At 41.5% G+C, this 27,895-nt stretch overlaps 1 protein-coding gene across 1 annotated transcript in view; it reads left to right on the top strand.

Moving 5' to 3' along the window:
• The first annotated feature begins 4,269 nt into the window (after positions 1–4,269).
• The window catches only part of HSD17B4 (hydroxysteroid 17-beta dehydrogenase 4), a 321,488-nt gene continuing 297,862 nt past the window's right edge, over positions 4,270–27,895 (top strand). The window contains exons 1-2 of the mRNA XM_075836285.1: positions 4,270–4,407; positions 16,158–16,211. Coding sequence (XP_075692400.1) covers positions 4,350–4,407; positions 16,158–16,211 — 112 coding nt within the window. The 5' untranslated portion in view covers positions 4,270–4,349. The remainder of the gene's footprint in view (positions 4,408–16,157; positions 16,212–27,895) is intronic.

The following is a 27,895-nucleotide window of genomic DNA, read 5'->3' as shown; positions in this document are numbered from 1 at the left end:
GGCTCTCAGAATGTGGTGAAACTGAACAAATTATTTTTTTTAACCAATAGTTTTTTCTTAGTAAAAATGTTGTCCTATTTTCTGTTAACTAAATCCTGGGTGCGTCTTATAGTCTGAAAAATACGGTTTAAAAAAAAAAAAAAAGATTTTATTGTGCGAACGCTGAAATACTTTAAAAAACAAAACCCTATATTCGTATGGTATTGTCGTAATTGTATAAACCCGCAGAATAAAGTAAAATTGTCACTTATAGCCCACGGTGAACACTGTAAAAAAATAAATAATAATAACAAACATTGTCAGAATTGATGGTTTTTGGTCACCTTGCTTATCAAAAAATGGAATAAAAAGGTGATCAAAAATCGCATGTGTCACAAAATGGTACCAATGAAAACTACAGATTGTCCCTCAACAAGTAAGCCCTCACACGGCTCCGGTGGAGAAAAATAAAAAAGTTCTGGCTCTCAGAATATGGCGACACAAAATGTGCAGTGTTCCAAAAGTGCATAAGATAGGGCACCATTTATCAGTGCGACACTGGCCACACATCTGCAAATTATTATTTAACACATTATTATACCCTCTTATTATGCCCTGATGTACTCTGCCCAGCTTACATATGCCCCCACATTATAAACTGAAATACCAGTAAAACCCCAAACAGAACTACTACAAAGCTAAATCTGCAGTCTCCCTCCCTCCCTTTTGAGCCCTACAGCGTGCCCAAACAGCAGTTTATGTCAACATATATGGCATCGCTATACCCGGGAGAACCCGCTTAACGGTTTATGAGGTATTTGTCTTCAGTTGCACAAACTGGGCACAACATATTGTGCACTAAAATGGCATACCAGTGGAAAATTGCAACTTTCACTTTGAACCATCCGCTGCACATTGACCCCTTCGCGTACCATGACGTAATAGCACGTTGTGGTGCGGGAGGTGATGTGTGGAGCGGGCTCATGCACTGAGCCTGCTCTATACGCCTGTAAAAATGATAATATCCTGCAATACATTAGTATTGCTGTGTATTGTACCAGCGATCGCTGGTTCAAGTCCCCTAGGGGGACTAATATAATGTGTAAAATAAAATTAAATCAATTTATTAGAAGTGAAAAATAAATAAATATTAAAAGTTAAAAAAAAACATTTTTCCCATTTTTCCTCTAAAGTAATGTAAAACAATAAACAAAATTGGTATCACTGCATTTGTAAAAGTCTAAGCTATTTTAATATACCATTATTTAACTCACAAGAAAAAAGTTATGGCTCTCAGAATGTGGTGAAACAAAACATTTTTTTTAACAAATATTTTTTTTAATAAAAGTAGTAAAATATAAAAAAACCTATATAAATTTGGTATCAACGTAATCGTTTTGAGCCGCAGAATAAAGTTAAATTGTTGTTTTTACCGCACGGTAAAAGCCGTAAAAACAAAACCCAAAAAACAATGGAGGAATTTTTTCCAGTTCCAGCCCGCAAATAATTTTTTCTTCAGTTTCCCAGCACATTGTATGGTAGTTTAAATGGTGTCAGTGGAAACTACAACTCCTCCTGCAAAAAATAAGCCCTCACACTACTCTATTGACAAAGAAAATTAAAAAGTTATGGCTCTTAGAAAGCGGGGAGTGAAAAATGAAAAGAAAAGGGTCAGTCCTGAAAGGGTTAATTTATTTCTAATGAAAAAACATTAATGATCACATGTAGGGTATTTCCGTACTTGAAAGGAACTGCTTTACAAATGTTGGGGTGCTTTTTTTCTTTTATCTCTTGTGAAAATGAAAAAATGCTAAATTTTAGTGGAAAAAATGTTGATATTCATTTTCATTGCCTAATGCTAATAAATTCAGCAAAAGACCCGTGGGGTCTAAATGATCTCCATACCCCTATATAGATTCCTTAAGGGGTGTAGTTTCCCAAATGGGGTCAATTTTTGGGGGTTTCCACTGTTTTGGTCCCTCAGGGGCTTTGCAAATGCGACATGGCTCCGCAAACCATTTTATCTAAATTTGAGCTGCAACAGCCAAATAGCGCTCCTTCCTTTCTAAGCTCTGCCGTGGGTCCAAGGAGCAGTTTGTTACCAAATTTTGGGCATTGCCATAATCGTGGAGAAAGTGCTTTACAAATGTTGGCATTGTTTTTCTCGTTTATTCTTTGTAAAAATTTTACATTTCTAAGTTTTTTTAGAAAAAAAGTAGATTTTCATTTTCACTGCCTAATTCCACTAAACTCTTCAAAAAAACCTGTGGGGTCAAAATGCTAACTATATCCCTAGAAAAATTCCTTGAGTTTCCAAAATAGGGTCACTTTTGGGCATTTTTCACTGTTTTGGTCCCTCCAGGACGTTGCAAACACGACATGGCACTGAAAACCATTCCAGGAAAATCTGCGCTCCAAAATCCAAATGGCGCTCCTTCCTTCAGAGCCCTGCCGTGGGTCGAAACAGCAGTACATTACCACATATGATATATTGTATGGAGAAATTACTTTACAAATGGGGTTGCTTTTCATTTTTACAGACTAATTCTAATAAATTTAGCAAAAAAACCTGTGGGGTCAAAATGCTAACTATATACCCCAGATAAATTCCTTAAGGGGTGTAGTTTCCACAATAGGGTCACTTTTGGGGGTTTCCACTGTTTTGGCACCACAAGATCTCTTCAAACCTGACATGGTGCCTAAAATATGGTCTAAAAAAAGGGAGTCCCCAAAATCTACTAGGTGCTACTTTGCTTCTGAGGCCGGTGCTTCAGTCCATTAGCACACTAGAGCCACATGTGGGATATTTCTAAAAACTGCAGAATCTGGACAATAAATATTGAGTTGCATTGCTCTGGTAAAACCTTACGTGTTACGGAAATAGATGTATTACAAATGAATTTCGGTACAAGGCTTAGAACTTTAGCCATAATTTCTCACATTTTCAAGAAAATTTTAAAAGGCTATTTTTTCAGGGACCAGCTCATATCTGAAGTGGCTTTGAGGGCCTTCTATATTAGAAAGTCCAGATAAATCACCCCATTTTAAAAACTGAACCCCTCAAAGTATTCAGAAAGTTTCTTAACCCTTTAGGCGTTTAACAGGAATTAAAGCACAAAGATATGATGCAAGTTCTGCTGAACCACTGCACTGTTAGGACAAAGTAAAAGACCACTGAAATCAACGTCTGTCACGACATAAAGGTGCGCTCCCACGTGGAATACTTGCATTGAATTTCCACAGCGTAAAAATACTTTGCGGAAAACTACAATGCATGTCTGTGGGAAAAATATCAACACAAGTACTAGAGAGATCTGTCTGCTTTCCAGAATCATTTTTCCATCTGCATACAAATAAATGATGCCACATGTGAGCGCACCCTTAGGCCGGATTTACACGAGCGTGTGCTTTTTGCGTGTGCAAAAAACGCAGCGTTTTGCGCACGCAAAGGGTATGTTCACACGAGGGCGTCCGTTACGGCTGAAATTACGGGGATGTTTCAGCCTGAAAACATCCCCGTAATTTCAGCCGTACCGGCATGTGCAGGCGCTTGAACGCTGCGTCAATTACGGCCGTAATTGGCGCTGCTATTCATTGGAGTGAATGAATAACGGCTCCAATTACGGCCAAAGAAGTGACAGGTCACTTCTTTGACGCGGGCGTCTATTTACGCGCCGTCATTTGACAGCGGCGCGTAAATATACGCCTCGTGTGAACAGACAAACGTCTGCCCATTGCTTTCAATGGGCATATGTTTGTCAGCGCTATGGAGGCTCTATTTTCGGGAGTAATTCGGGTCAAAAACGCCCGATTTACGTCCGTAAATAGGCCGTGTGAACATACCCAAAGGGTACTTAACAGCTCCGTGTGTCATCACCAGGGGGGGTTAGAGAGTCTAAGGAGTGATAGCATGTGGGCCCCTTTATTGTCTCAAAAAAAAGCGTCATCGATTTCTATGTCAACCAATCAGAGTTCAGCTCAGTTTCTACACCTCACAATATGAATTAAACGTGGAGTCTGATTGGTTGCTATGGAAAACAAATAGTTTAACTAGGAATAACTTCTGATACGGAAGATGTCTGTCACTGTTTTACCTGAACACGGTAGTTAATGACGAGCTAACTAATGAAAATGAATGAAGAATCAGATAATTAGTCATCACCGGGCTAGTAACGGTTACAGCGCTGCTTCCAGTTACACGTGGTTCCGCCCACTCTACTAACAATTGCCCGTCATGCACCAGCTAACCAATTATAATAAGATATTTTCTTTGTAGCCCCGCCTATGTTCTCGGATTGAGGCTTGGGACGCACTTCAACTACTGTGTCCCGGTGACTGGCGCTGTCACAGCTGAGGATTCTACGTGCGAGATGGCTGCTACTTTGCGCTTTGATGGTCTAGTGGTTCTGGTGACCGGAGCAGGGGGAGGTGAGCGCTGCTGGGAGTTAATGGACAAGTCACTTTAAACTGTGCAGATAGTAATGTATTGTGTACAGCGTGCAGCTCCCATCATCATTGCAGTAATTCGCCTGCAGCGATGTGAAAGCACAGCACTCAGCATGTCCTGAAACCAACAGACATCCAGTGCGTGCTGGGGGTTGTAGTCTTACCACTATAGAGGGCCACGAGTAGCAGACTGCTGATTTAGAGGTTCTTGTCATTACCAGAGAGGATTGTGGGGAAGAGATATTGGAACTAAAGTGCATAATGAATACAGATTATCGGTGCAGGTGATCGGGTGATCTAAAGGTCAAACTACAAAGGCCAAGTGTTGCCATGCAGCATAGGGACAGCCATAAGTGTTCATTCAGCAGTTATCACACCTGGGTTTACAAGTGTTGTAAGACGTGAGCTAGTGCTGTTCACAGCCATAATTCTGCCAATACAAGCCACTAGAAGTGCCAGGACCAGTGAGCTGTCAAGTGGTATGCCAGTCAGTTATTACAATGTAGAGGGCAGCGCAGTCCCCAAGGTGGCGGACGTTTCAAAGAAGATGGCACAACTACTAATACGGATAAATGGCAGAAATCTTTTATAATGCTTTGTTCACACTTGCGTTTCTGTGGTTTTTGATGTTGTCCATCATGATCTATTTGAAAAAGAATAAAAGAGGGGATGTTCTTGGGGTTGTGGTTTAATTTGAAGGCTTTTTATGATCATCTATGCCAAGGTCCCTGGGGTGTGTCTAGGGCATTAAGAGGCTAACCATGCCTCGGATGTAGTGGGTTACTCCGCTTTTTAGACTTTAACAATGTCTCCTCTCTTAGGCCTCATGCCCACCTCAGTTTTTTCCTTCAGGGTGCTATCTGTTTGTCACTGATAACACCCTGACCCATTCATTTCAATGGGCCCATGCACACTTCCGTTATTTTGATGGATCCGTTGTTCCGTTCCGTCAAAAGTAGAGCATGTCCTACTTTTGTCAGTGATTCCGTGACCGTCTGGCCCATAGAAGTCAATGTGCCGCCCGTTTTTGACGGATCCATTGCCCTTGCAACGGCAGGGCATGCCAAAGTTCACAGACTGGGACATGTGACAAGTTCAATACCTCCCGTTTTTTTTAAACGGAAACTCGGAAGTCAAACGGAAGCACAACGTCCTTTTGAAACAAACACGGAGTACACACGGATACCATAAAGGACACACTGATCCGTGAGAAACGGCCGTGAAGATGGTGATGGAAGTGTGCATGAGGCCATAAAGCCCTTTAACACGGGTTGAGGATCAGCTGATGAGTGAGCAAACACTTGTTTATGCAGCACAATATATTATCGTTGTTGGCAGCACATCTCCCTATGTAAACAGGGAGATGTGCTTCTGACATGATAGAAACGTATGGGGACGGGTGATTGTAGTAACGAGCTTTCGTCCTCATACATTGGTCCTTGTGAAAGGAACAATCGAGCGCAGTTCAATGAGCCGTCTCGTTCGGCGGGCGCTTTTTACGGCCAAAATTGTCCGGTGTAAAAGGTCCCTTAGGCTCTGAGGCCTTGTTTGCACAGTGCAGATTTTTCATGCATTTTTTTTTAAGCTAAAATTGGATCCAGGACAGAAGACCTTTTACAGCCTTCCTTTTATATATTTCTTCTGTTTAGGTTCGATTCCTGGTTTTGGCTTGAAAAATACCTGCGAAAATCTGCAGCAAATTTTCATTGTGTGAACAAGGCCTGATGTACAGGACCATATTTCCGCGGGGAGTCAGTGACTCACAGCGTCATACATAACTATGATGCTAGGAGTCCAGCTCCTTGAACTGTGTTCAGTCCGGGAAATGCGGCCGACATCCGGTCCATATATCACGAACCGAAAACGGTCGTGTGTATGAGGCCTTACAGGTAGCTGAACACAATGTGCTAATACCATTCGGTTTTGTCTCATCGCTGCACTGATCAGAGTAGGGAATGATGTTCCCTACAGGGAGAGCAAAGCACTGTGCCAAGTTACAATAGGAGAGAGCTCCTAACGTGGGGACAGGCATCAATTTTTCCTAACCTTTATTAGTACCGGGATGCTAGTGTGAACAGAGCTTAAATAAGTTGCATCAGTGCAATTTAAAGTAACCCTTTCTGTGTGTTGGTTTCTTGTAGTGTAAATATACTGGCTAGCACTGGTGCAGGGATACTCTCTGGCTTGCACTGTTGCTGGTAGTTTGCCTCTAGACAGACCCCTTTAACCCCTTAAGGACACAGCCTAGTTTGGACCTTAAGGCTCAGAGCCCATTTTTCAAATCTGACATATTTCACTTTATGTGGTAATAACTTCAGAATGCTTAAACCTATCCAAGCGATTCTGAGATTTCTTTTTTTTTTCTCATGACACATTGGGCTTTATGTTAGTGGTAAAATTTGGTCGATATATTCAGTGTTTATTTGTGAAAAATTGCAAAATTTGGAGAGTTTAGAAAAAATAGCATTTTTCTGAATTGAAATGCATCTGCTTGTAAAACAGACGGTTATACCACCCAAAATAGTTAATAGTTCACATTTCTCATATGTCTAGTATAGATTTGCATCGTTTTTTTGAACTTTTATTTTTCTTGGACGTTACACGGCTTAGAACATAAACAGCAATTTCTCATATTTTTAAGAATTTCAAAAGCCTTTTTTTTTAAGGTACCTGTTCAGTTCTGAAGTGGCTTTGAGGGGCCTATGTATTAGAAACCCCCATAAAACACCCCATTTTAAAAACTAGACCCCTTAAAGTATTCAAAACCGCATTTAGAAAGTTTTTTTTTCTCTCAACCCTTAAGGCCTCGTGCACACTTACATCACCGTTTTCATGGCCACTTTTGACGGGTCCGTGAACCCGTTTTAGCGGCCGTGTGAGTTCCGTGTGCACTCCGTGTTTCCGTGCACCGAGCATGGTACTGTCCAGGGTGCTGAAAGAGTTAATGGTCTGCACTGATTGGCGGTAACTCTTTCAGCCGCCTTGACAGTACCATGCTCGGCGCGCGGAAAATACCATTTTAGTGTAATAAAATAAGTTCATACTGACATTCCTCCTGTCCGGCCTCCAGCGATGGCGTTCAATCCATGTCGCCGCTGCAGCCAATCACAGGCTGTAGTGGCGGTCACGCACGTCAGAAGGCCGGTCTCCAGGGATGACGCTTCATCCCACGTGACCGCCTCTGCAGCCAGTCACAGGCTGCCGCGTCAGGAAAGAAGGTCGGACTGGAGGAAGAAGAGTGACTCGTCACCAAGACAACGACAGGGTACGTATGAAATGCTTTTTATTTTATTTTTAATCAGCAGCCTCTATCAGTTATTGATAGAGACAAGTGGCTGCCGATTAGTGTAATATTTTTCTGATGTTTTTCTGCCCCCCCGGCGGTTGCTAGGCAACGGCTCGGTCGCACACGGATGCCTTCCGTGTGCCTTCAGTTTTTTTGACGGCCCCATTGACTTGCATGGGCCTCACGGTCACGGAATCCCGGACCAAAGTAGGACATGCTCTACTTTGGATCGCAACGGACCGTCAAAAAAACTGTAGTGTGCATGGCCCCATTGAAATGAATGGGTTCAGGGTGCTATCAGTGACAAAAACGGATAGCACCTTGAAGGAAAAAACTGAAGTGTGCATGGGGCCTTAGGCATTTCACCGGAATTAAAGCAAAGTGGAGGTGAAATGTGCAAATTTCATTTTTCTTGCTGAATTTAAATTTTTTATAAGTTTTGTTCTGTAAAACGCAAGGTTTTACAATAGAAACACTACTAAATATGTATTGTCCAGATTCTGCAGTTTTTAGAAATGTCCCACATGTGGCTCTAGTGCGCTCGTGGACCAAAACACAAGCCCTAGAATCAAAGAAGCACGTTGTGCATTTGGGGCCTCTTTTTTTTTTTTTTTTTTTTTTTTAATTAGAATATATTTTAGGCAGCATGCCAGGTTTGAAGAGGTGTTGAGGTGCCAAAAAAGTAGGAATTCCCCAAAAGTGACCCCATTTTGGAAACTACACCCCTCGAGGAATTCATTTATGGTTGTTGTTACCATTTTGACCCCACAGTTTTTTCACAGCACGTATTTGAATTGGGCTGTGAATTGAAAAAAATTAAATTTTTTCCAATAATATGTCGTTTTGGCTCAAAATTTCTTATTTTCACAAGAAATAAAATACCCAATTTATTGTCCATTTGTGGTGATAAACTACTGTTTGGGCCCATGGGAGGCCTCAGAAGGGAAGGAGCGCTGTGTGTTCTTTGGAATCCAGATTTTGCTGGATTGGTTTTCGGGCGCCATGTTGCATTTGCGGAGCCCCAGAGGTATCAAAGAAATGGAAGCCCCCAAGAAGCGACCCCATTTTAAAATCTACACCCCTCAAGGCATTCATCTAGAGGTGTAGTGAGGATTTTGACCCCACAGGTATTGTCTAAAAGGTAATGCACAGCAGATGGTGCAGTGTGAGATTTCCAATTTTCTATAGATGTATGCCATTTCAGTGTCCAATATATTGTGCCCAGCTTGCGCCACCGGAGACATACACCCTATAAATTGTAATGTGGGGTCTCCTGGGTACGGCAATACCCTACATGTGGCTGTTATCTGCTGTCTGGCCACACTGCAGGGCTTAGAAGGGAAGGACAACCATTTGGCCTACTGGAGCTTTTCTGGTGCTAAGTCATGAATGCAGAAGCCCCTGAGGTACCTGTACTGTTGAAACCCCTGAGAAGTGACCCCATTTTAAAAACTACACCCCTTAAGGCACTCATCTAGAGGTGTAGTGAGCATTTTGACCGGAGACATACACCTCATAAACTGTAATGTGGGTTCTCACGGGTACGGCAATACCCTTCATGTGGCTGTTACATATCATCTGCCTGGGCACACAGCAGGGCTCAGAAGGGAAAGACGAGGGGGGATAAGCTGTGCGGAGTGCATCAGGGTAAGTAAACTGGGGTAGATTAAAAATCAAGGGATGTATGATATATTTTAAAACACATTTTCATACAGAGCTCTGCTTTTTCAGGACACGTGTCACATTGATATATTGTGTCCTCCCTTATCCCCCTCTTATAGCAGACTTTGCACCTCTTTTGACTTTTTCCCTTCTTGCCAGTTTGGGGAACTTCTCCTGGAAAGTGTTACCCTGGTACCATGTGTGTGTGGCCTCCCAGAAGTACTAGGTGCCCCCCCTTCTTGGTCCCTAAAAATTAGTTTCTTGATAACCACCTCTTGAACTTCCAGGAAAGTTCCCGTCTGGCCTGCACATCGACGTAGCACGTACGCATTGTACAATGCCATCTGTATGATGTGCCCGGCCAGCTTCTTATACCACACCGCATGGCACTGTAGGGCTTCAGGACTTGATCTGACAAGTCCACCCCTCCCATGTACCTATTGTAGTCCAGGATGCAGTCTGGTTTGGGGGTCTCTGTACTGGTACCTCGTACAGGTACATGGGTACTGGTGTGGCATCTCTCTTGTCCTTGTACTTGACACACAATATGTTGCTGCTAGATTGTGCCCTGCTCTCACCTCTTCTGAGTGTTTGCCCAAGCAGAGTCTTAGGGAGGCCTCTCAGATTTTTTCTAGCAGTGCCGCATACCGCAGTACTTCTGGATGCGAGGCAGTTGAAGAGTGGGACGCTGGTATAAAAATTATCCAGGTAGAGGTGGTAACCCTGGTCCAGCAGTGGGTGCACCAAATCCCACACAATTTTTGCATTAACTCCCAGTAAGGGGGGGCATTCTGGGGTCTGAATACTGGTGTCCTTCCCTTTATATATCCTAAATTTGTAGGTATACCCTGATGCACTCTTGCACAGCTTATACATCTTCACGCCATACCTTGCCCTCTTACCCGGCAGGTACTGGCGGAATTGAAGCCTCCCATTAAAATGTACCAGGGACTCATCAATAGAAATACACTTCTCGGGGGTGTATGCTTGGGAAAACCGGGCACTGAAACAGTCTAAGGCCTCATTTACACGAGCGTGTGCGTTTTGCGCGCGCAAAAAAACGCTGCGTTTTGCGTGCGCAAAAGGCAATTGACAGCTCCGTGTGTCATCCGTGTATGATGCGCGGCTGCGTGATTTTCGCGCAGCCGCCATCATAGAGATGAGGCTAGTCAACGCCCGTCACTGTCCAAGGTGCTGAAAGAGCTAACTGATCGGCAGGAACTCTTTCAGCACCCTCGACAGTGACTGCCGATCACAATATACACCAACCTGTGAATAAAAAAAGACTTTCAAACTTACCATGAACTGCCTGCTTCCTCCAGTCCGGTCTCCCGGCCGTTGCCTTGGTGACGCGTCCCTCTCTTGTCATCCGGCCCCACCTCCCAGGATGACGCGGCAGTCCATGAGACCGCTGCAGCCTGTGATTGGCTGCAGCCTGTGCTTGGCCTGTGATTGGCTGCAGCTGTCACTTGGCCTTAATTGTCATCCCGGGAGGTCGGACTGGAGGAAGGAGCCGGGACTTATCGGTAAGTCAGAACTTCTGTTTTTTTTTACACGTATATGTATATTGTGATCGAAAGTCACTGTCCATGGTGCTGAAACAGTTTAAGTCTTTGAGCACCGTGGGCAGTGACTGTCTCCTGACGTCGCGTACCCGAACATTTTTTGCCGGGTTCGGTCAAAACGAGTTCGGCCGAACCCGGTGAAGTTCGGTGCGCTCATCTCTAATTTGACACTCCGTTTGGATGTTTGTAACCAGAAAAGCACGTGGTGCTTTTCTGTTTACATTCATCCTTTTGACAGCTCTTGCGTGATTTTCGCGCATGCAACCCAGGACCGTCCGTGTGGTATGCGTTGTTTTCACGCACCCATTGAAGTCAATGGGTGCGTGTTGCGTGAAAAACGCAAGAATATAGAACATGTCGTGAGTTTTACGCAACGCACTCACGCAGCGCAAAATTCACGCATCGTCTAAACAGCCCCATAGACTATTATAGGTGCGTACGACACGCGTGAAAAGCACGCGCGTCGCACGCGCGTATAATACGCTCGTGTAAATGAGGCCTAATAGGGGTCTCCATTTATACAAACTGTCAAAACTGGGGTCATCTCGGGGTGGGCACGGCTCATTATCAGTATAATGTAAGAAGCGAAGTATTGCCTCATATTTTTTATTTTTTTTTAGGTTCCAGTTCAGTTCTGAAGTTGCTTTGAGGGGCCCATATATTAAAAACCCCTATCAAACAACCCATTTTAGAAACTAGACCCCTCAAAGTATTCACAACAGCATATAGAAAGTTTATTAACCCTTTAGGTGTTTCACAGGAATTTACAGCAAAGTATAGGTAAAATTGACATATTTATTTTTTTGGGCAGAAAATCCTTTTTTATTCAAATTTTTTTTCTGTAAAACGGAAGGTTTTACCCGAGAAACGCAACTTATTGCCCAGATTCTGCAGTTTTGAGAAATATCCCACATGTGGCCCTAGTGCGGTAATGGACTGAAACACCGGCCTCAGAAGCAAAGGAGCACCTAGAGGATTATGAGGCCTCCTTTTTATTAGGCACCATGTCCGGTTTGAAGAGGTCTTGTGGTGCCAAAACAGTGGAAACCCCCCAAAAGTGACCCTTTTTTGGAAACTAGACCCCTTGAGGAATCCATTGTAGTTTTCATGGGGTGCATGCAGCTTTTTGATCAGTTTTTATTCTATTTTTAAGAGGCATGGTAACTAAAAAAAAAAACACAATTCTACTATTGTTGTTTAAAATTTTTTTTAGTGTTCACCATGCGCTATAAATGACATATTCACTTTATTCTGTGGGGCGATACGATTACGGCGATACATTGTTTATAGTTAGTTTGTTTTTTTGCCTTATGGCGTTTACACAATAAAATACTTTTTGTAAAAAATAATTTCCTTTTTGTGTTACCTTATTCTAAGATCCTTAACTTTTTTCTATTTTTCCAACAAGAAATCGAGGACTTATTTTTTTGCGTAACGAACTGCAGTTTCGATTAGGACCATGTTTAGGTACATGCGACTTTTTTATCTCTTTTTATTCCATTTTTAGGGAGGTGAAGTGACCAAACAATTGTGATTCTGGTACGGTTTATTAATTTCTATTATGGAGTTCACCGCGTGAGATAAATAACAAAATAATTTTGTAGTTCAGGCCGTTACGGACGCGGCGATACCAATTATGTATAGTTTATTAGTTTATTTTTATTAATAAATGACTGAGAAGGGAAAAAGGGGGATTTTTACTTTTACTTTTATTACTTTTAAAACTTTTTTTACTTTATTACTTTTGGCCCACTAGGGGACTTGAGGGGCATGAGGCCCTGATCGCAATTCTAATAAACTGACTGCAAGCAAGCATAGTGTGTCCGGACTTTGTCAGGACCCTCTAGGCTTCCGTAGATGGCATAGCCGGACAGCATTGTTAGGCGTCCGGTTACCACAGCAACCATCGCTGCCCGCTATCATGTAGCAGGCCGTCGATGGTGGTTTAACCCCTAAAAAGCCGCGATAGCTATTGAACGTGCCCTTTTAAGGGGTTAATCACCGAGGACACCGCGATCTGCCCCCTCTATAGGAGTTGCGGCAACTGCTGTACGAGACAGCAGCTGTCACAGTATGTGTCGGGAAGACGGCCGAAATGGCCGTTCCTCCCGTGACGTACTATTAGGTCATGGAGTGCGAACGATACAGCTACCATGACCTAATAGTACGTCCAGGAGTGGGAAGGGGTTAAGAAAGAGCATCCATTAGGCTATATTATCATCCTGAGATTTGCTATAAGCATATACATTGAGAGTATATCCCAACATATACATAGACATGCCCATAGACTTCATTAGACCAAACGTATACTAATAGTGTCTTTTGGTGTACGTTTGACTGGTATAGACACTGGTGGCACACTTCTAACTTGCATGCCGGGCATATGTCCTGAATGCAGTGTGAACAATTTCTTAGTTGCATATCTAAATCTTATGAGCTTTTGGTACTGACGTTTGGGGCATTGATTTTAATCATTCTGTATGCCAAATAAGGTACCAATCAGGCTGAGAGGTGTAAGCATGGCTTCAAATACTTCTATCACTAAAGTGCCATAAACGCAATGCTGTTTCTTGGCACCTGTGCAGAACAAATGGCACCTTAATTTCCATACAGTTATCAAATTAGAATGGTGCTCTGAATAGGTGCTACAGCTCGAGGCACAACTTAATTTGCACACTGTATAGATGCCAATCGTTCAGAAAAAACAACTTCTTTTGGCAGTAGCGCCCTCTGCTGACTTTTAGATACACCATCTAATAGATGCTTTTTCTTAAAAAGGTCTGTGCTTATAAATTCCTTTTTAATAGGGGTACAGTTAGAGGGCTGTCACCATACACAGCCCATAAAGGGGTTGGCCACTCTCGAAATTTTTAAAATGCCTGCTCTACTGCGCTGGCGCTGAATCATGGCAGAACGTCTTCAGTGCGTGTGCAGATACAGACAGCAGAATCTTCTGAAGCTGCGCATGTGCTAAAACCGTTCAGTGCAGAACAGCAGGCAGCCGGGGAGGTGGTCACGTGGCCAAATTACGTGACCGCCACCATCTTGGAATTCTATGGACTGGATAATTGCGCCGTCCCTCTGTTTAGTAAGCCCTTCCATGGGGAGAAGGGTACCCTGAAATGAGAGCAGGGGTGAGTGATGGGGGTGTTTACAGTTGGTTGTGTCAGAACATAGCAACTTGGGTGCTTTAGAAATTGCATCAGAAAGTGGTCAACCTATTTAAAGTGTGTGCTTATGTGCCCATCTTTGTGTGTGCTTGTTCCTTAAAGTGAATGTCCACCCTCGAATACCATCTTGTATTTTTATTTTTTTGTTTAAAAAGGTTTTGAAATTCTCTGCTAATATCTTAATATGTCCTTTTTATAGTGCCACTTTTCTGATAGAGACAGATTTAAACCATAAACCTTTGTCTGCCTGCAGTCGCCACTAAAGGGAACTTTTTGCAACTGAAACATAAACCAGTATGCAGTAAGCTCCCTCTAGTGGTGGCTGCTGGTAGCCAGAACGTTGGAGCTCTAAATAATCTGCATAGATTTAAAATGTGTCTGAAAAGTGGAGCTCCACTTCTTTTTTTTTTTTTTTTTTTTTTTTTTTTTTTTTTTTTTTTTAGTTAAACAGATAGGGTATGTGCACACACACTAATTACGTCTGTAATTGACGGACGTATTTCGGCCGCAAGTACCGGACCGAACACTGTGCAGGGAGCCGGGCCCCTAGCATCATACTTATGTACGATGCTAGGAGTCCCTGCCTCGCTGCAGGACAACTGTCCCGTACTGAAAACATGATTACAGTACGGGATAGTTGTCCTGCAGCGAGGCAGGGACTCCTAGCGTCGTACATAAGTATGATGCTAGGAGCCCGGCTCCCTGCACTGTGTTCGGTCCGGGACTTACGGCCGAAATACGTCCGTCAATTACGGACGTAATTAGTGTGTGTGCACATACCCTTATTATATACATGATTAGACATTGTTCTAATTTTTTTTAATTTTTTCACAAATCAGGAAATATTATAAATTAGATTCTAATTTATAACATTTCCCAGTGCTGGTCACTAGAGGGAGCAATTCCCAAAATTGCAGCATTGGCATGTGGTAAAGCAACCACATTGCTTTATGCTGCAAAATTTGAGAAGACACACTCGCTCTAGCGTCCTCAAACAATCCCCCCTCCTTTATCCTGGCTAGTGCCAGGAGAAAGGAGGGGATTGAATGTTCAAACCTCCTACACGGTGTGCCGCCATTTTTTTGAGCGAATACACAGTGTAGTAGGCTTACATACAGTGGTAATCACACACTAAAACACGAACATACACAAACATAACTTACCTGCTCCAGCCGCCTCCGGTCCATCTGCTCATAGTGCTTGCTTCTAATCACATGTCCGGAAGCCGCGACCGGAAGTCGTCATCTTACTGTCCGGCCGCGGCTTCCGGTCCACAAGAAAATGGCGCCGGATGTCGCTCGTCCGAAGACCTTCCACTTGGACTGTGTGGGAGCGGCGCATGCGCCGTTCCCACACAGACGGCGTACACCATAGTGAATGGAACGGCTCCCGTTCGTATTCTCTATGTGGATGTATGTGCCGTATTCCATCTCTGTATGTGTTGTTAATCGACACATAGAGAGATGAAAAAAATAAATGGTAGCCCCCATAGTGTAAGAAAAAGTTAGAAAAAAAAAAAAAGTTAAACGCAAACACACAAATAAATAAAATTTATTTTAATAAAACACTAAAAGCAAATTGATATAAATGTTTTTTTTTTTTTTTCACGACCCCTTTCCTTTAAGATTGGAGCCCTGTAATAGCCCGACCGCTTCATTTACAGGATTGACAAGGGGCTGAATTTTAAATAAATTCTATTTCCCTTTAAGAAAGAGTAATATTTAATCTTTAGTTACTAATATATGGTATGTGCACTGGTTTAGAACAGCAGCGCAGGAAGAGCAAAGTTTCGTTTTATGTTTTGTTTTTTTTTTAGTTTGGTTGTTGACATTGATGGAAAACTATGCTGTTGCGGATTGGAAGATTTCCGGCAGGTTTGTTAGTTTCTCATCATTTGTGCAAATTAGGGTTAAGGAATGTTCCAATTGGCCACTGACATCGACAGTCTATCAGTATAATTGTGTCATTTCAGAATTTACTTTCCATCCGTTTTGTATGCATCACCGAATTATGTTTTGCAATCTAATATGAATGTGTCTTTTATTTTAGGTTTGGGCAAAGCCTATGCCCTGGCTTTTGCTGAAAGAGGAGCCTCCGTTGTAGGTAGGATATATGCACGTTTTAAAGGGTTTTTTCTCTTCTATGTGACCTTTGATCTACAGGGCTGGTTATATCTGCTCATAGTCAAAGTCCAAGAGCTATCAGGCTTTTTGATCCGAATATATGTTGAGATTTTGCTTAATTAATGTGGCATAGTGCAATGAATAGATATCATAGAGACATTGGTCTGTCTTTATTATTTGGTGTGACGCACACCGCTTAGAGCTTGCCAAGGGAGATGGATTGCTATAAGCATTAACCCCTTCCCGACATTTGACGTGTCCGCTGGCAGGGCTTAATAGAAGCCTGTCAGAAAGATGATATACTGCAATACTTTAGTAATGCAGTATATCGTGCAATCGATCCAACGATCGCTGGTTGAAGTCCCCTAGGGGGACTAAAAAAAAAAAAAAAGTTAAAATTAATAAAATAAAGTTTTATGTTTTTTTTATGTAAAAAAATTAATAAAAAAATTAAAAAGCCTCTTCCCATTTTCCCCCTAGAGCATAGTAAAAAAATAAATAAACATAATTGGTATCGCCGCTTGCGTAAAAGTCTGAACTATAACAATATTTCATTATTTAACCCGCACGGTGTACTCCGTAAAAAATAAATAAAAATGTAAACTCCAGAATCGCTATTTTTTCGCTCACCTCATCTCCTACAAAAAATGGAATAAGAAGTGATCAAAACGTCGCATGAACCCCAGAACGGTATCCTTAAAAACTAGTCTATCCTGCAAAAACTAAGCCCTCATACCACTTAATCGAAAAATAAAAAACTTGCGGCTGAGTTTGGCGACACAAAATAGATTTTACATTTTTACTCTTTAGTTTTTTTTATATATTTTACATGTACAAAACGTATATATATTTGGTATCGCCGTAATCTTATTGACGCGCGGAATAAAGTTAACATGTTGTTTTAATTGCACAGTGAATTCCGTAAAAAACGAAGCGCAGAAAATAATGGAGGAATCACTGTTTTTTTTTTTTCATTTTCTACCCCACAAATAATTTGTTCCCGTTTCCTAGTACATTATATGGCACAATAAATGGTGCTACTAAAAACTACAACTCGTCTCGCAAAAATCAAGCCCTCATAGGACTGTATCGGCGGAAAAATAAAAAAGTTATGACTTTTGGAAGGTGGGGAGGAAAAAATTAAAATCTGAAAGTTGTTTACGACGGGAAGGGGTTAAGATATTGATTGTTTACAGGCGTTGCCTGGGAAAGTGTGTGTGTGTATAGTTCTCCCTACTTTGAGGCGGTTTTATTAGGGTTATGGGCTTACATAAGGATCTGTCTGCCAGTTAGCAAGATGGTGTCTTTGGGCTATAGTGAGATGTGCCTCGTTTATTGGGTTTTAGCAACATGTTATTGTCTAACTTATCGGGGAGAGACTAGGACGCAGGCGTAGAAGCGCTAGCAAAAAACATACACACACGAACATGTGGATAGTCAGTTCTCCTGGGTGAGTGCCGTTTTCATATTTTCTGTATGCAAAATCTGCTAGATTACGATATTTGATACATATGTGATTATTTGAATACAATTATGGATATTCAAAGCGTGTACACTGATGTGAATGTATTTATATGTTGATATTCTTTATCATAAATCCGACACTGCGATATGGTCATATTATGCCCTCTGCACTTTGTTTGTACTAGATACACAAATATATCTTTAAATGGGTTTTCCAATTTTTTTTTTTTTTTTTTTTAAATCACGGTTTCTCAATTTATCTATTAATGCCCCCTGAATATCATTATCTACATTTTTATTTTTTAATTTACCATTATTTTCTTTTGTTTACATTGAGAGGTTTGTTTACCCGGCATGCACCGCTTGTGTCCCAGCATGCAATGCGCTGGCAGCAGGGACTCTTGACGCCTACTACACCCATCTATAAACACTCTCCGTTGCCATTTTACTGCTCTCATTAGATCAGTGAGAACTAAGGATAAACCTGCAACATATCAGTGCTGTACCAAACAACACTCTCTCTTACATAATGGTAAAAAAAACAACTTAATTTGAGCCCCGAGCCGGAGTCCCAGAGCAGAGCGCTAGTATAGGCTCTGCTCCGGGACTCTGTGGAATCCCCTGACATCACTTCCCCAGAGCTGAGTCCTGGGCAGCGCGATATTATAGGCTCTGCTCCTGGACTCTGCATATATGTGCAGCGATGTCAGGGGATTCCAGAGTCCAGGTGCAGAGCCTATAATATCGCGCTTACCAGGACTCAGCTCTGGGGAATCCCCTGCCATCGCTGTTCATATATGGACAGTGTGTGGAAACCCCTGCCATCGCTGTTCATATGTGGACAGTGTGTGGAAACCCCTGCCATCGCTGTCCATATGTGGACAGTGTGTGGAAACCCCTGCCATCGCTGTCCATATGTGGACAGTGTGTGGAAACCCCTGCCATCGCTGTCCATATGTGGACAGTGTTGTCAGGGTCTTCCCCAGAGCCGGAGTCTCGGGCAGAGCGCTAGTATAGGCTCTACTCCGGAACTCTCTGGAATCCCCTAACCCCAGCGCCAGAGTCCTTGTGAGAGCGCTACTAGCAACTGGCTACTGACATCTGATTTCTTCTGATTTCTTCTGATAGTTTCTGGTCTGCTGCTAGGGGGAGAAACTGAAGCGCAGGTGCTGTGATAGCGCAGGAGTGGGCATGCGTGGTAAACCCCGCTAGTGTAGAAACCACGCATTCTCGGAGACAAGCAGTGTTTCTCTCCCCTAGAAACAGACCGGAAACTATCAGAAGAAAGGGAGTATCTGGTCCACCGCTTCCCTCAGTGACGTCAGGAATGACTTATCTGTACATTAAGCCAGCTGGAAAACGGAACTCAGATCATGGAGGGGCTAGCGCCGGAAGTAAGGATTTTGCTACTGGAGACGCATCACGTGACCAGCGCTGGAATCAGGTGTTATAAGATTAAATCAAAACGTAAATATATTACAAATTACATTATTTTTATATGTGCAGTCAAATAGAAATTTAGTTAATTGCTTCCGGAAAACACCTTTAGTGATGTAAATTAATTATGCCAATGTTTGTTAACTTTTATATGAGATGGGTGTGATACCCGAGTATCACTTATTCTAGGTTGGTGCACAGCTTCAAAAATAAAGGAGTGACCTCTCCTTATGTGTTAGATATCCAAAAAAGAGAACGTGAAGCAGCACTCAAATAAAATGAATTTATTCATCCAACATGGAACCACGTTTCACCTCCTCTATTTAAGGCATTTTCAAGTAGTGTGTGTTAGGAATACATACGTATATATAAGGGGTACAACCCAAAACAATCAGTGCACTCAATCAGTATACAATAAGGCCTCATGCACACGACCGTAGTGTTTTTCTGGTCCACAAATTCCAGGACCGTGTTCCGTGAAATGTCCTCCGCAGTTCATCCGTATGTAATCCGCAAAATGCGGATAAAAAACAAAAACCTAGGTAAAACAGGATGACGACAGAACTCATTCCCAGTCGTCGCCTAGCAACACTTCCGCAAACTGCGGTTGACACGGGCCCATTGACTTCTACGGGCATGTCTGCATCGAATTTGCGGGCCGTAATAAGACATGTCCTGAGTTTGTGCGGCACGGATTTGCGGACATGCGGGGGACCCGTGAAAACACGGATAGTGTGTATGGGCCCATAGAAATGAATGGGTCCGCAATTCTCCCGTAGATTTTCGGGGGAATTGCGGAAGCAAAAACACGTTCGTGTGCATGGGGCCTAAAAGGATTTTTTTCTCATCATACAATGATATAAAGTGAGTAGTGACATAAGTATCAATGCTGCAAAAGATAAAACATGATATAACATATTGCTTTTCATAAACTGTAATATCCTCGTGTTACAAAAAGTATTTAAGTTAATTAAATATAAGCGATGTAATTATTAAAAACATCAACAGCTGGCACTCCCCAATCTAGAAAGAGGAATCATTGTAGCTGGACTCATATGTATTTGACATCCTCCATTAACAGCATGTAGAGTCTTAGCGTATGTGCACACACACTAATTACGTCCGTAATCGACGGACGTATTTCGGCCGCAAGTACCAAACACAGTGCAGGGAGCTGGGCTCCTAGCATCATACTTATGTACGATGCTAGGAGTCCCTGCCTCTCCGTGGAACTACTGTCCCGTACTGTAATCATGTTTTCAGTACGAGACAGTTTTCCTGCAGCGAGGCAGGGACTCCTAGCATCGTACAGAAGTATGATGCTAGGAGCCCGGCTCCCTGCACTGTGTTCGGTCCGGTACTTGCGGCCGAAATACGTCCGTCAATTACGGACATAATTAGTGTGTGTGCACATACCCTTAGACTGAGTATGCCTCCAACTAACCCACCAATTGGGTCAAGATGCACATGTGATCAATAGTTGTCAAGGGAACAAAGAAGCAACATCAGATGACACAGCATGAGTCATCCATCATAATGAACGTGACTGTGTATATACGTCACTGCCCATTCGGGTGTGAAGACGCCATCTTTAAGGAGGGAAGGCAATAAGGTAAACGGGATTCGAGATTACAATCAAGTTTAAAATTGAAAAAACGCTCAGTTTTTATTGCTTAGTCCCTCATCACACCTAGGAATATTAACGGTCAATTCGCCAAAATAGCGAAAAATGTTTATGTAGATAGCTTGTGTAGGTACAGATCAAAAGAATATTCTGTCCCTAGACACGGACTGTAACCCTCATATCCATAAGGGAACAATAAATGTCAAAAAGTATCTACCATATCGTCAGGTGATGGTTCCCCACCCCGGACAGATTATGATGGACAAAATTAATTCAGGGATCCATTAGTTGCATATATATATTATTTGTAAAAATAAAAAAAATAAAGTTTTTTTTTTTTTTTTTGTACCTTCATCAAAATGGTCATAAACGCCACCGATCCCTAGTGTGAACATGGACAAAGCATATAATATCAAAATGGACCAATCTAAAGTAGACTTCTAGATGTTTTTTCAAAATCAAATCCCATTCACATTGAAATTGTTGTATTATACATCAAGACCATACCTTTGGTAATACATTTTCTCAAAAAAATAAATTAAAAAATAAATTTTTTCAAAAAAATTCTCATTATTTTTTGCTATTAAAGAGACAAAGATCTTCTTTATATGTAGAAATGTAATGGAGGCATAATTGTTGAGGGAGGATTATAACATATGAGTCCAAACTCTCCAATTCCAGATCGTGTGGGTCCAGTCATATAATATCATTGACACTCTAAAAAGAGAAGAGAACAAAAAAAAGGAAGTTATTCCCTTATGCAAAACTGTATAGACTCATACAGGGTTTACACATAAAAAATATTTCAACTACCATCCCACGATATCAACAGGATCCCGGGAGAGAAGATCAGGAAGAGCATAGATTGTCAAAGATTAATATAATGTCAGATAGTTATAAGGGAAGTAGAGATATGTTGATACAGATATTATTTATAAACATTCAGTGGATAGTCTACATTTAAACCATATGGATATAAAGAATTGAGTTTAGTTATCCACTGAAGTTCACGTTGCTTCAAGATTAACTCCCTATTACCACCTCGTTTTGGTGGGGGTACCCTATCAATGATAGTAAATTTAAGATGTTGGACCTGATGTCCTGCCTCTAAAAAATGTCGTGCTACTGGTAACTCCACCTTCTTAGTGCGTATACTCGACTTGTGATTATTCAGTCTAATGCGACATTCCGTCGTCGTTTCACCCACGTAAATCAAGTTACATGGACATTGTAGCACATAGATCACAAAGTTACTCTTGCACGTATAGAAGGAATTGATATTAAAGGATTTATGTGTAATTGGATGTATAGAGGAATCACCTTTTATCATGGACAATTATCACAAGAAAGGCAAGGAAAACATCCTTTACGTACTACAGTGGTCCGTCCTATATCACTTTTACTAACATCAGTTTTAACCAATCTGTCTCTTAAATTGTAAGGTCTTCTATATGAAAATAGAGGGGGGGGGGATATAAATTCCACAACTTTGTCATAATAATTGCCTAAGATCTGCCAATGCTTTTTTTATTATTCCTGCTACATTAGAGCTCCCTACATGAAATGTAGACACCATTGGAAGTCTCCTAGGTTGTGTCATTCTCTTATTGTTCTGACATAACTCTTCTCCATTTAGTCGTTTAACCTTCTCTAAATGTTTATTTACAATACTTGGTGGGTAACCCCTAATAAGAAATCTGTCATTTGATTCAGTCTAATGTCAAGATCCCTTGGGTCATCAACTATCCTCTTTACCCTAAGCAATTGACTGTAGGGCAAGGATTTAATCATTCCACCTGGATGGTGGCTGTCAAAGCTCAATAGAGTGTTACAATCACTTGGTTTTATGTAAATGTCAGTCTTCAGTCTCCCATCACAAATATGGACCGTAGTGTCCAAAGAAGTCAGGTTAGTATCTGAAGCCATAATGGGAAACTTAATAAAATAGATCCGGATATTAAGGGTCTCAAAAAATATATCCAAGTCAGAAGTGTCACCTGTCCAAATTAAGAAGACGTCGTCAATGTAACGCCACCACCTCAGCACATGACTGAAGTGGGGGGACACAGACAGACATCTCCTCGAGGTCTGCCATGACAATTTTAGCATAAGTAGGTGCAACATTTGAACCCATGGCGGTACCTCTGCGTTGCATGTAAAATTCATCATTAAACAAGAAATAGTTGCATGTAAGTACAATCTCAAGAAGACCAAAAAGTAGATACTTTTTGACATTTATTGTTCCCTTATGTATATGAGGGTTACAGTCCGTGTCTAGGGACAGAATGTTCTTTTGATCTGTACTTACACAAGCTATCTACATAAACATTTTTCGCTATATTGGCGAATTGGCCGTTAATATTCCTAGGTGTGATGAGGGACTAAGCAATAAAAACTGAGCGTTTTTTCAATTTTAAACTTGATTGTAATCTCGAATCCCGTTTACCTTATCGCCTTCCCTTCTTAAAGATGGCGTCTTCACAATTTTTCATGATTTCTTTTCTAGACTTGGCAAAATTAAATAAAAATAAAAAATTTAGCCTGAAATAATAGAAAAGCCTAACCAAAGTGTGCGTTTTTTTTTGTTTTTTTTTTTGGGTTTAATCCTACTCTAAAGGTGTTGTCTGGGCACAGACCGGTTTTTTTATACTGATGACCTGTTCATATAATAGGTCATAAGTATATGATCAGTGGGGGTCCAACAGCCGGACACAACACCGATCAGCTGTTCCGGCTGCCGCCGGGTACCGGATGTTATGCTGTGTTCATTTCCCGGAGTGCCATAAGCAGATGGCTTCGGTCACAGTATAGCGGCCATGCTGCAGAACTGCAACTCTGCACCTATTTACTTGAATAAGGGCAGTGCTGAAGCTCGGCTGCTATGGTGTGACTGGAGCCATCTTCTTCCAGCATGGACGTCCGGAGGCAGCTGGAGCAGCTAATCGGTGTGGGGTCTGTCGTCGACCCCTTTTAAGGATTTTCTTTAGATAGCTGTGCTTCTGGTCACCTGCTGTACATTGAACTGGAGCACAGTCTTATTCACTTGGCCAGGAGCGCTGATGTGCAGGGAAAAAGCAGAAGGGTATCCTGCCTCTCCATTTTCTGGATCAGTGGGGTCCCAGACGTGAGTCCTAGGGATGCGCTATGAGAAGGGAGTATCGATTTAAGAATAGGAAGCTGTATAGCTGGGGGTCTTGCTGGACCCCTGCAGACTAGACATTTTATTTAATTCATTAAGTATTTTATTAATATTGAAGTGTTTTTAGATAGGCCTAGATTTTCTGTGTGTTTATAACTTTTGCAATTGAAATCTCATGATGGATATAAAAGTAATTTTACAATTTCTGTAGTAAAATGGAATTTAAGTAAATTTCCCTGCTGTCTTTAGACATTTACTGTATAATACCAGTCTGACATGCACTGTACTTATTCTGCAAGCGTCAATCATGGCTCTAATTCTAGTACATCAGTTCTGTTATTACATTTAGGCCTTGTCAAATAGTGATATGTAAAATTTTGTTATCTGTGATAAAACTCGCTAGGCTTGTTGGCCATACTTGCATCACCTCATGGTGGCACACGTGTACACCAATAATTTATGCCAAAAAGCAGCACACGTAAAATTTGGTTAGTTTTACCACTCACCCTTTCTTTTGACAGTAGTTGAGGTAGGAGTAAAGTGTCAAAAACTGGTCGCAGACCATTTCCCCTTTAAGGGGTTGTCAATGTAAATGTCCAGGTAGATAAACAAAATGCAGACAAGCTGTGCCATCACCCACCTCCTGCGTGTACTCCGTTCCCAAATCTGCACCCATTCGGCTCTGGGACGTTTTCTACATTCCAAGGGGAAAATGGGTGTTCCAGTCCTACCGACCACGTGACCTCCCGCTTCAGACTACATTACCCAGATGCACCCTGCTCTCTGCTGTGTGTTTCCTAGGTGTCTCACACTATAATAGCAAATTATGATTATGCAATGATTCTCTTTCTTTATGTATATGTTACTAGCAACGTGTGAAACTAAGGTTTTATATAGAATAGTAGAAATGTATGCAACAAATCTGCTGGGCATGAATATCTAGGTACTGTCTCATTCAACTTAATAGTGCTTGCAGAAATCCATGCAAGTTCTGCAGGAAGAAAACCCATTCAGCATTTTTTTAATGTTTCAAGTGGCAATTTATCAAGGCCCTAAAATTGGGGAACCAGGAAGGGGAGGGCCCAAACAGATCTGCTGGAAGCGAGGGCACCCGTATTATACCAGGACAACACTTCCCAGCAAAATTCCCCAAACTGCAAAGGTGCGGAGTGTGAACCAAAGTAAGGACACCACTTATCAGTGCAACATCGGCCTGTGCAGAAAGGATTGCTCCACAGCGTAACAAATATTTTTGGATTATGTTATTGTCTACCCTATTATTATACCACCTGACTATGCCCCTGATATACTCTGCCCAGCTTACATATGCCCCCACATTATAAACTGAAATACCAGTAATACTCAAACAAAATTACTACCAAGCAAAATCCACGCTCCAAAAACTAAATGGCGCTCCTTCCATTCTGAGCCCCACAGCGTGGCCAAACAGCAGTTTACTTCCACATATATATGGCACCACCATACACGGGAGAACCCTTTTAACAATTTTTGGGGTGTGTCTACAGTGGCATAAGCTGGGCACGACATATTTACCACTGGAACCTATAAAAACTATAGCTCATCTCGCAAAAAAGAAGCCCTCGTACAGCTCGGTCGAGGAAAAAATTAAAAGATTATGACTCTTACAACATGGCGACAGAAAAAAACACATTCTTTTTACAAAAGTATTTTTACTGTGCAAAAAGTTGTAATACCTAAATTTATAGCACTTTATGTATCGCCGGAATTGTACTGACCCGCAGAATAAGGTTAGCATGTAATTTATAACGCATGGTGAACGCTGTATAAAAAAACTATGCCAGAATTGCTTTTTTTTTTGGTCACGCCTCCGTAATAAAAAAGGATAAGTGATCAAAAAGTCGCATGTACCCCAAAATAGTACCAATAATAACTACAGTTTGTCCCGCAAAATAACAGCCCTCATACCACTATATCTATCAAAAAATAAAATTAGGTAAGGCTCCAACAACTCAAAGAAATATATGCAGTTGTGCAGGCCTGAGGGGAACATTTCTTCTGTTTCAAAAGGTGATTTATTAAGGCCCTAAAATTAGGGAACCAGGAAGGTTTGGGCCCAAATATATCTGCTAGAAGCGAAGGTGCCCGTATTATACCAGGACAACACTTTACAGCAAAATTCACCAAAACTGCAAAGGTGTGGCGTGTGGACCAAAAGTAGATAAGAAAGGACACCTTGTGTGCGGAAAGTATTGCTTCACAGCGTAACACAAATCTATGGATTATTTTACCCGATTATTATACCACCTTACCATGCCCCTGAAATGCTCCACCCAGCTTGATGTAACCCACATTAAAAACTGAAATAGCAGTAAAAGTCCAAACCAAACTACTGCCAAGCAAAATCCACGCTCCAAGAGTCAAATGGTGCTGCCTCCTTACTGAGCCCTACAGTGTGCCCCAAACAGCTGTTTACCTCCACATATATGGCATGGCCATACAGGGTAGAACCCTTTTAAAAACTTTTGGGGTGTGTGTCTCCAGTGGCACAAGCTGAGCAAGATATATTTGGCACTGAAATGGCATATCTAGGGAGAAATTAAAAATTTTACTTTGCACCATCCACAGCGCATTCATTCATGGAAAAGACCTGTGGGGTAAAAATGCTGACTACACCCCTTAATAAATGCCTTGAGGTGTGTAGTTTCCAAAATGGGGTCACTTCTGGGGGGTTTCCACTGTTTTGGTTCCACAGGGGCTTTGCAGATGCGACAGCCCAGAAACCAATCCAACGAAATCTGCACTACAAAAGCCAAATGGCGCTCCTTTCCTTCTGAGCCATGCCGTGTGCCCAGGCAGCAGTTTATGACCACATATGGGGTATTGCCGTACCCTAGAGAAATTGCTTTATGCTGGGATTCTTTTTTTTTTTTCCTTTATTTGTTGAGAAAATTAAACCTTTTGAGCTAAAGTTACGTCTTGTTGAAGAAAGTGTTTTTTTTTTTTTTTTTGTTTTTTTTTTTAACCTCCCAATTCTAAAAACGTACAAAACACTGGTCAAAATGTTCACTACAATATCTTTGGTACATCAACTGATTTCCATTTCTTGGCTAGCAAGGCTTTGGCTGTAAGTACATGACAAATAACTCTTCTATGGGTCATGGGTAGGGATTCCATTCCTAAATGCAAAATATATATATATATATATATATATATATATATATATATATATATGTTGAGTTTTTTGTAATGAATGTTGACAAGGAGTTCCAGTATGTAGACAAGAGTGGGCATTCCCAGAATACATGGAAAAAATGTCCCTAGCTGTCCACAACCTCTCCAACATCTAGGGTTTTCTGTTGGGAACATTTTGGATAACTTATACGGCGTGTAGTAACACAGATTAAAGCATTTTTAGATTGGTTTCACAGTGATTAAAACATGTGGTACTTATAAAGATAATTTAACACAAATTATAAATATGAGTACATGATGGTGAGAAACAAACGGGTAGTACACAAATTCATTAATTATTGGGCTATTTGGACTGATTCAGGATTAGCAGATCCGTTATGAGTTGTTTTGGTTATAAAGGAAATACGCAGATTGGCTTAATATCTTCCATTGCACAAATGGGAAACCACCTCTGTTAAATTTGTTTAGATAGGTAAAAGCATTCCAGAGTTATTACCACATAAAGTGAAACGTCCGATTTTGAAAAATGAGGCTGTGTCAAAAGTGGCCAAAGTTGGAAGGGGTTAAAGCTGAAAGCCTGTGAATATCATCTATGTCTCACAGCTCAGGATTTGCTATAGTTAATTCAAGTCTATGCAAGCTTCTGTGGGTTAAACAGCTGGGCTGATAGATAAACCTAAATCGATACGTTGTAGCAAACCCCTAAGGATAGGAGATTTGTGCTACAGAATTTCCCAGACTGGATACATTGCAGCAAATCCTTAGGCTCCATTACAAACCTCCGTCATAGACCTCTGAGGAAGTCACGTGGTGACGAAACGCATCA

The sequence above is a fragment of the Rhinoderma darwinii genome, chromosome 1 (assembly GCF_050947455.1).
Source record: "Rhinoderma darwinii isolate aRhiDar2 chromosome 1, aRhiDar2.hap1, whole genome shotgun sequence".
In the NCBI taxonomy this organism is placed as follows: domain Eukaryota; kingdom Metazoa; phylum Chordata; class Amphibia; order Anura; family Rhinodermatidae; genus Rhinoderma; species Rhinoderma darwinii.
Note: the sequence above shows the minus strand (reverse complement) of the source record. Positions and strands in the feature narration are given on the sequence as shown.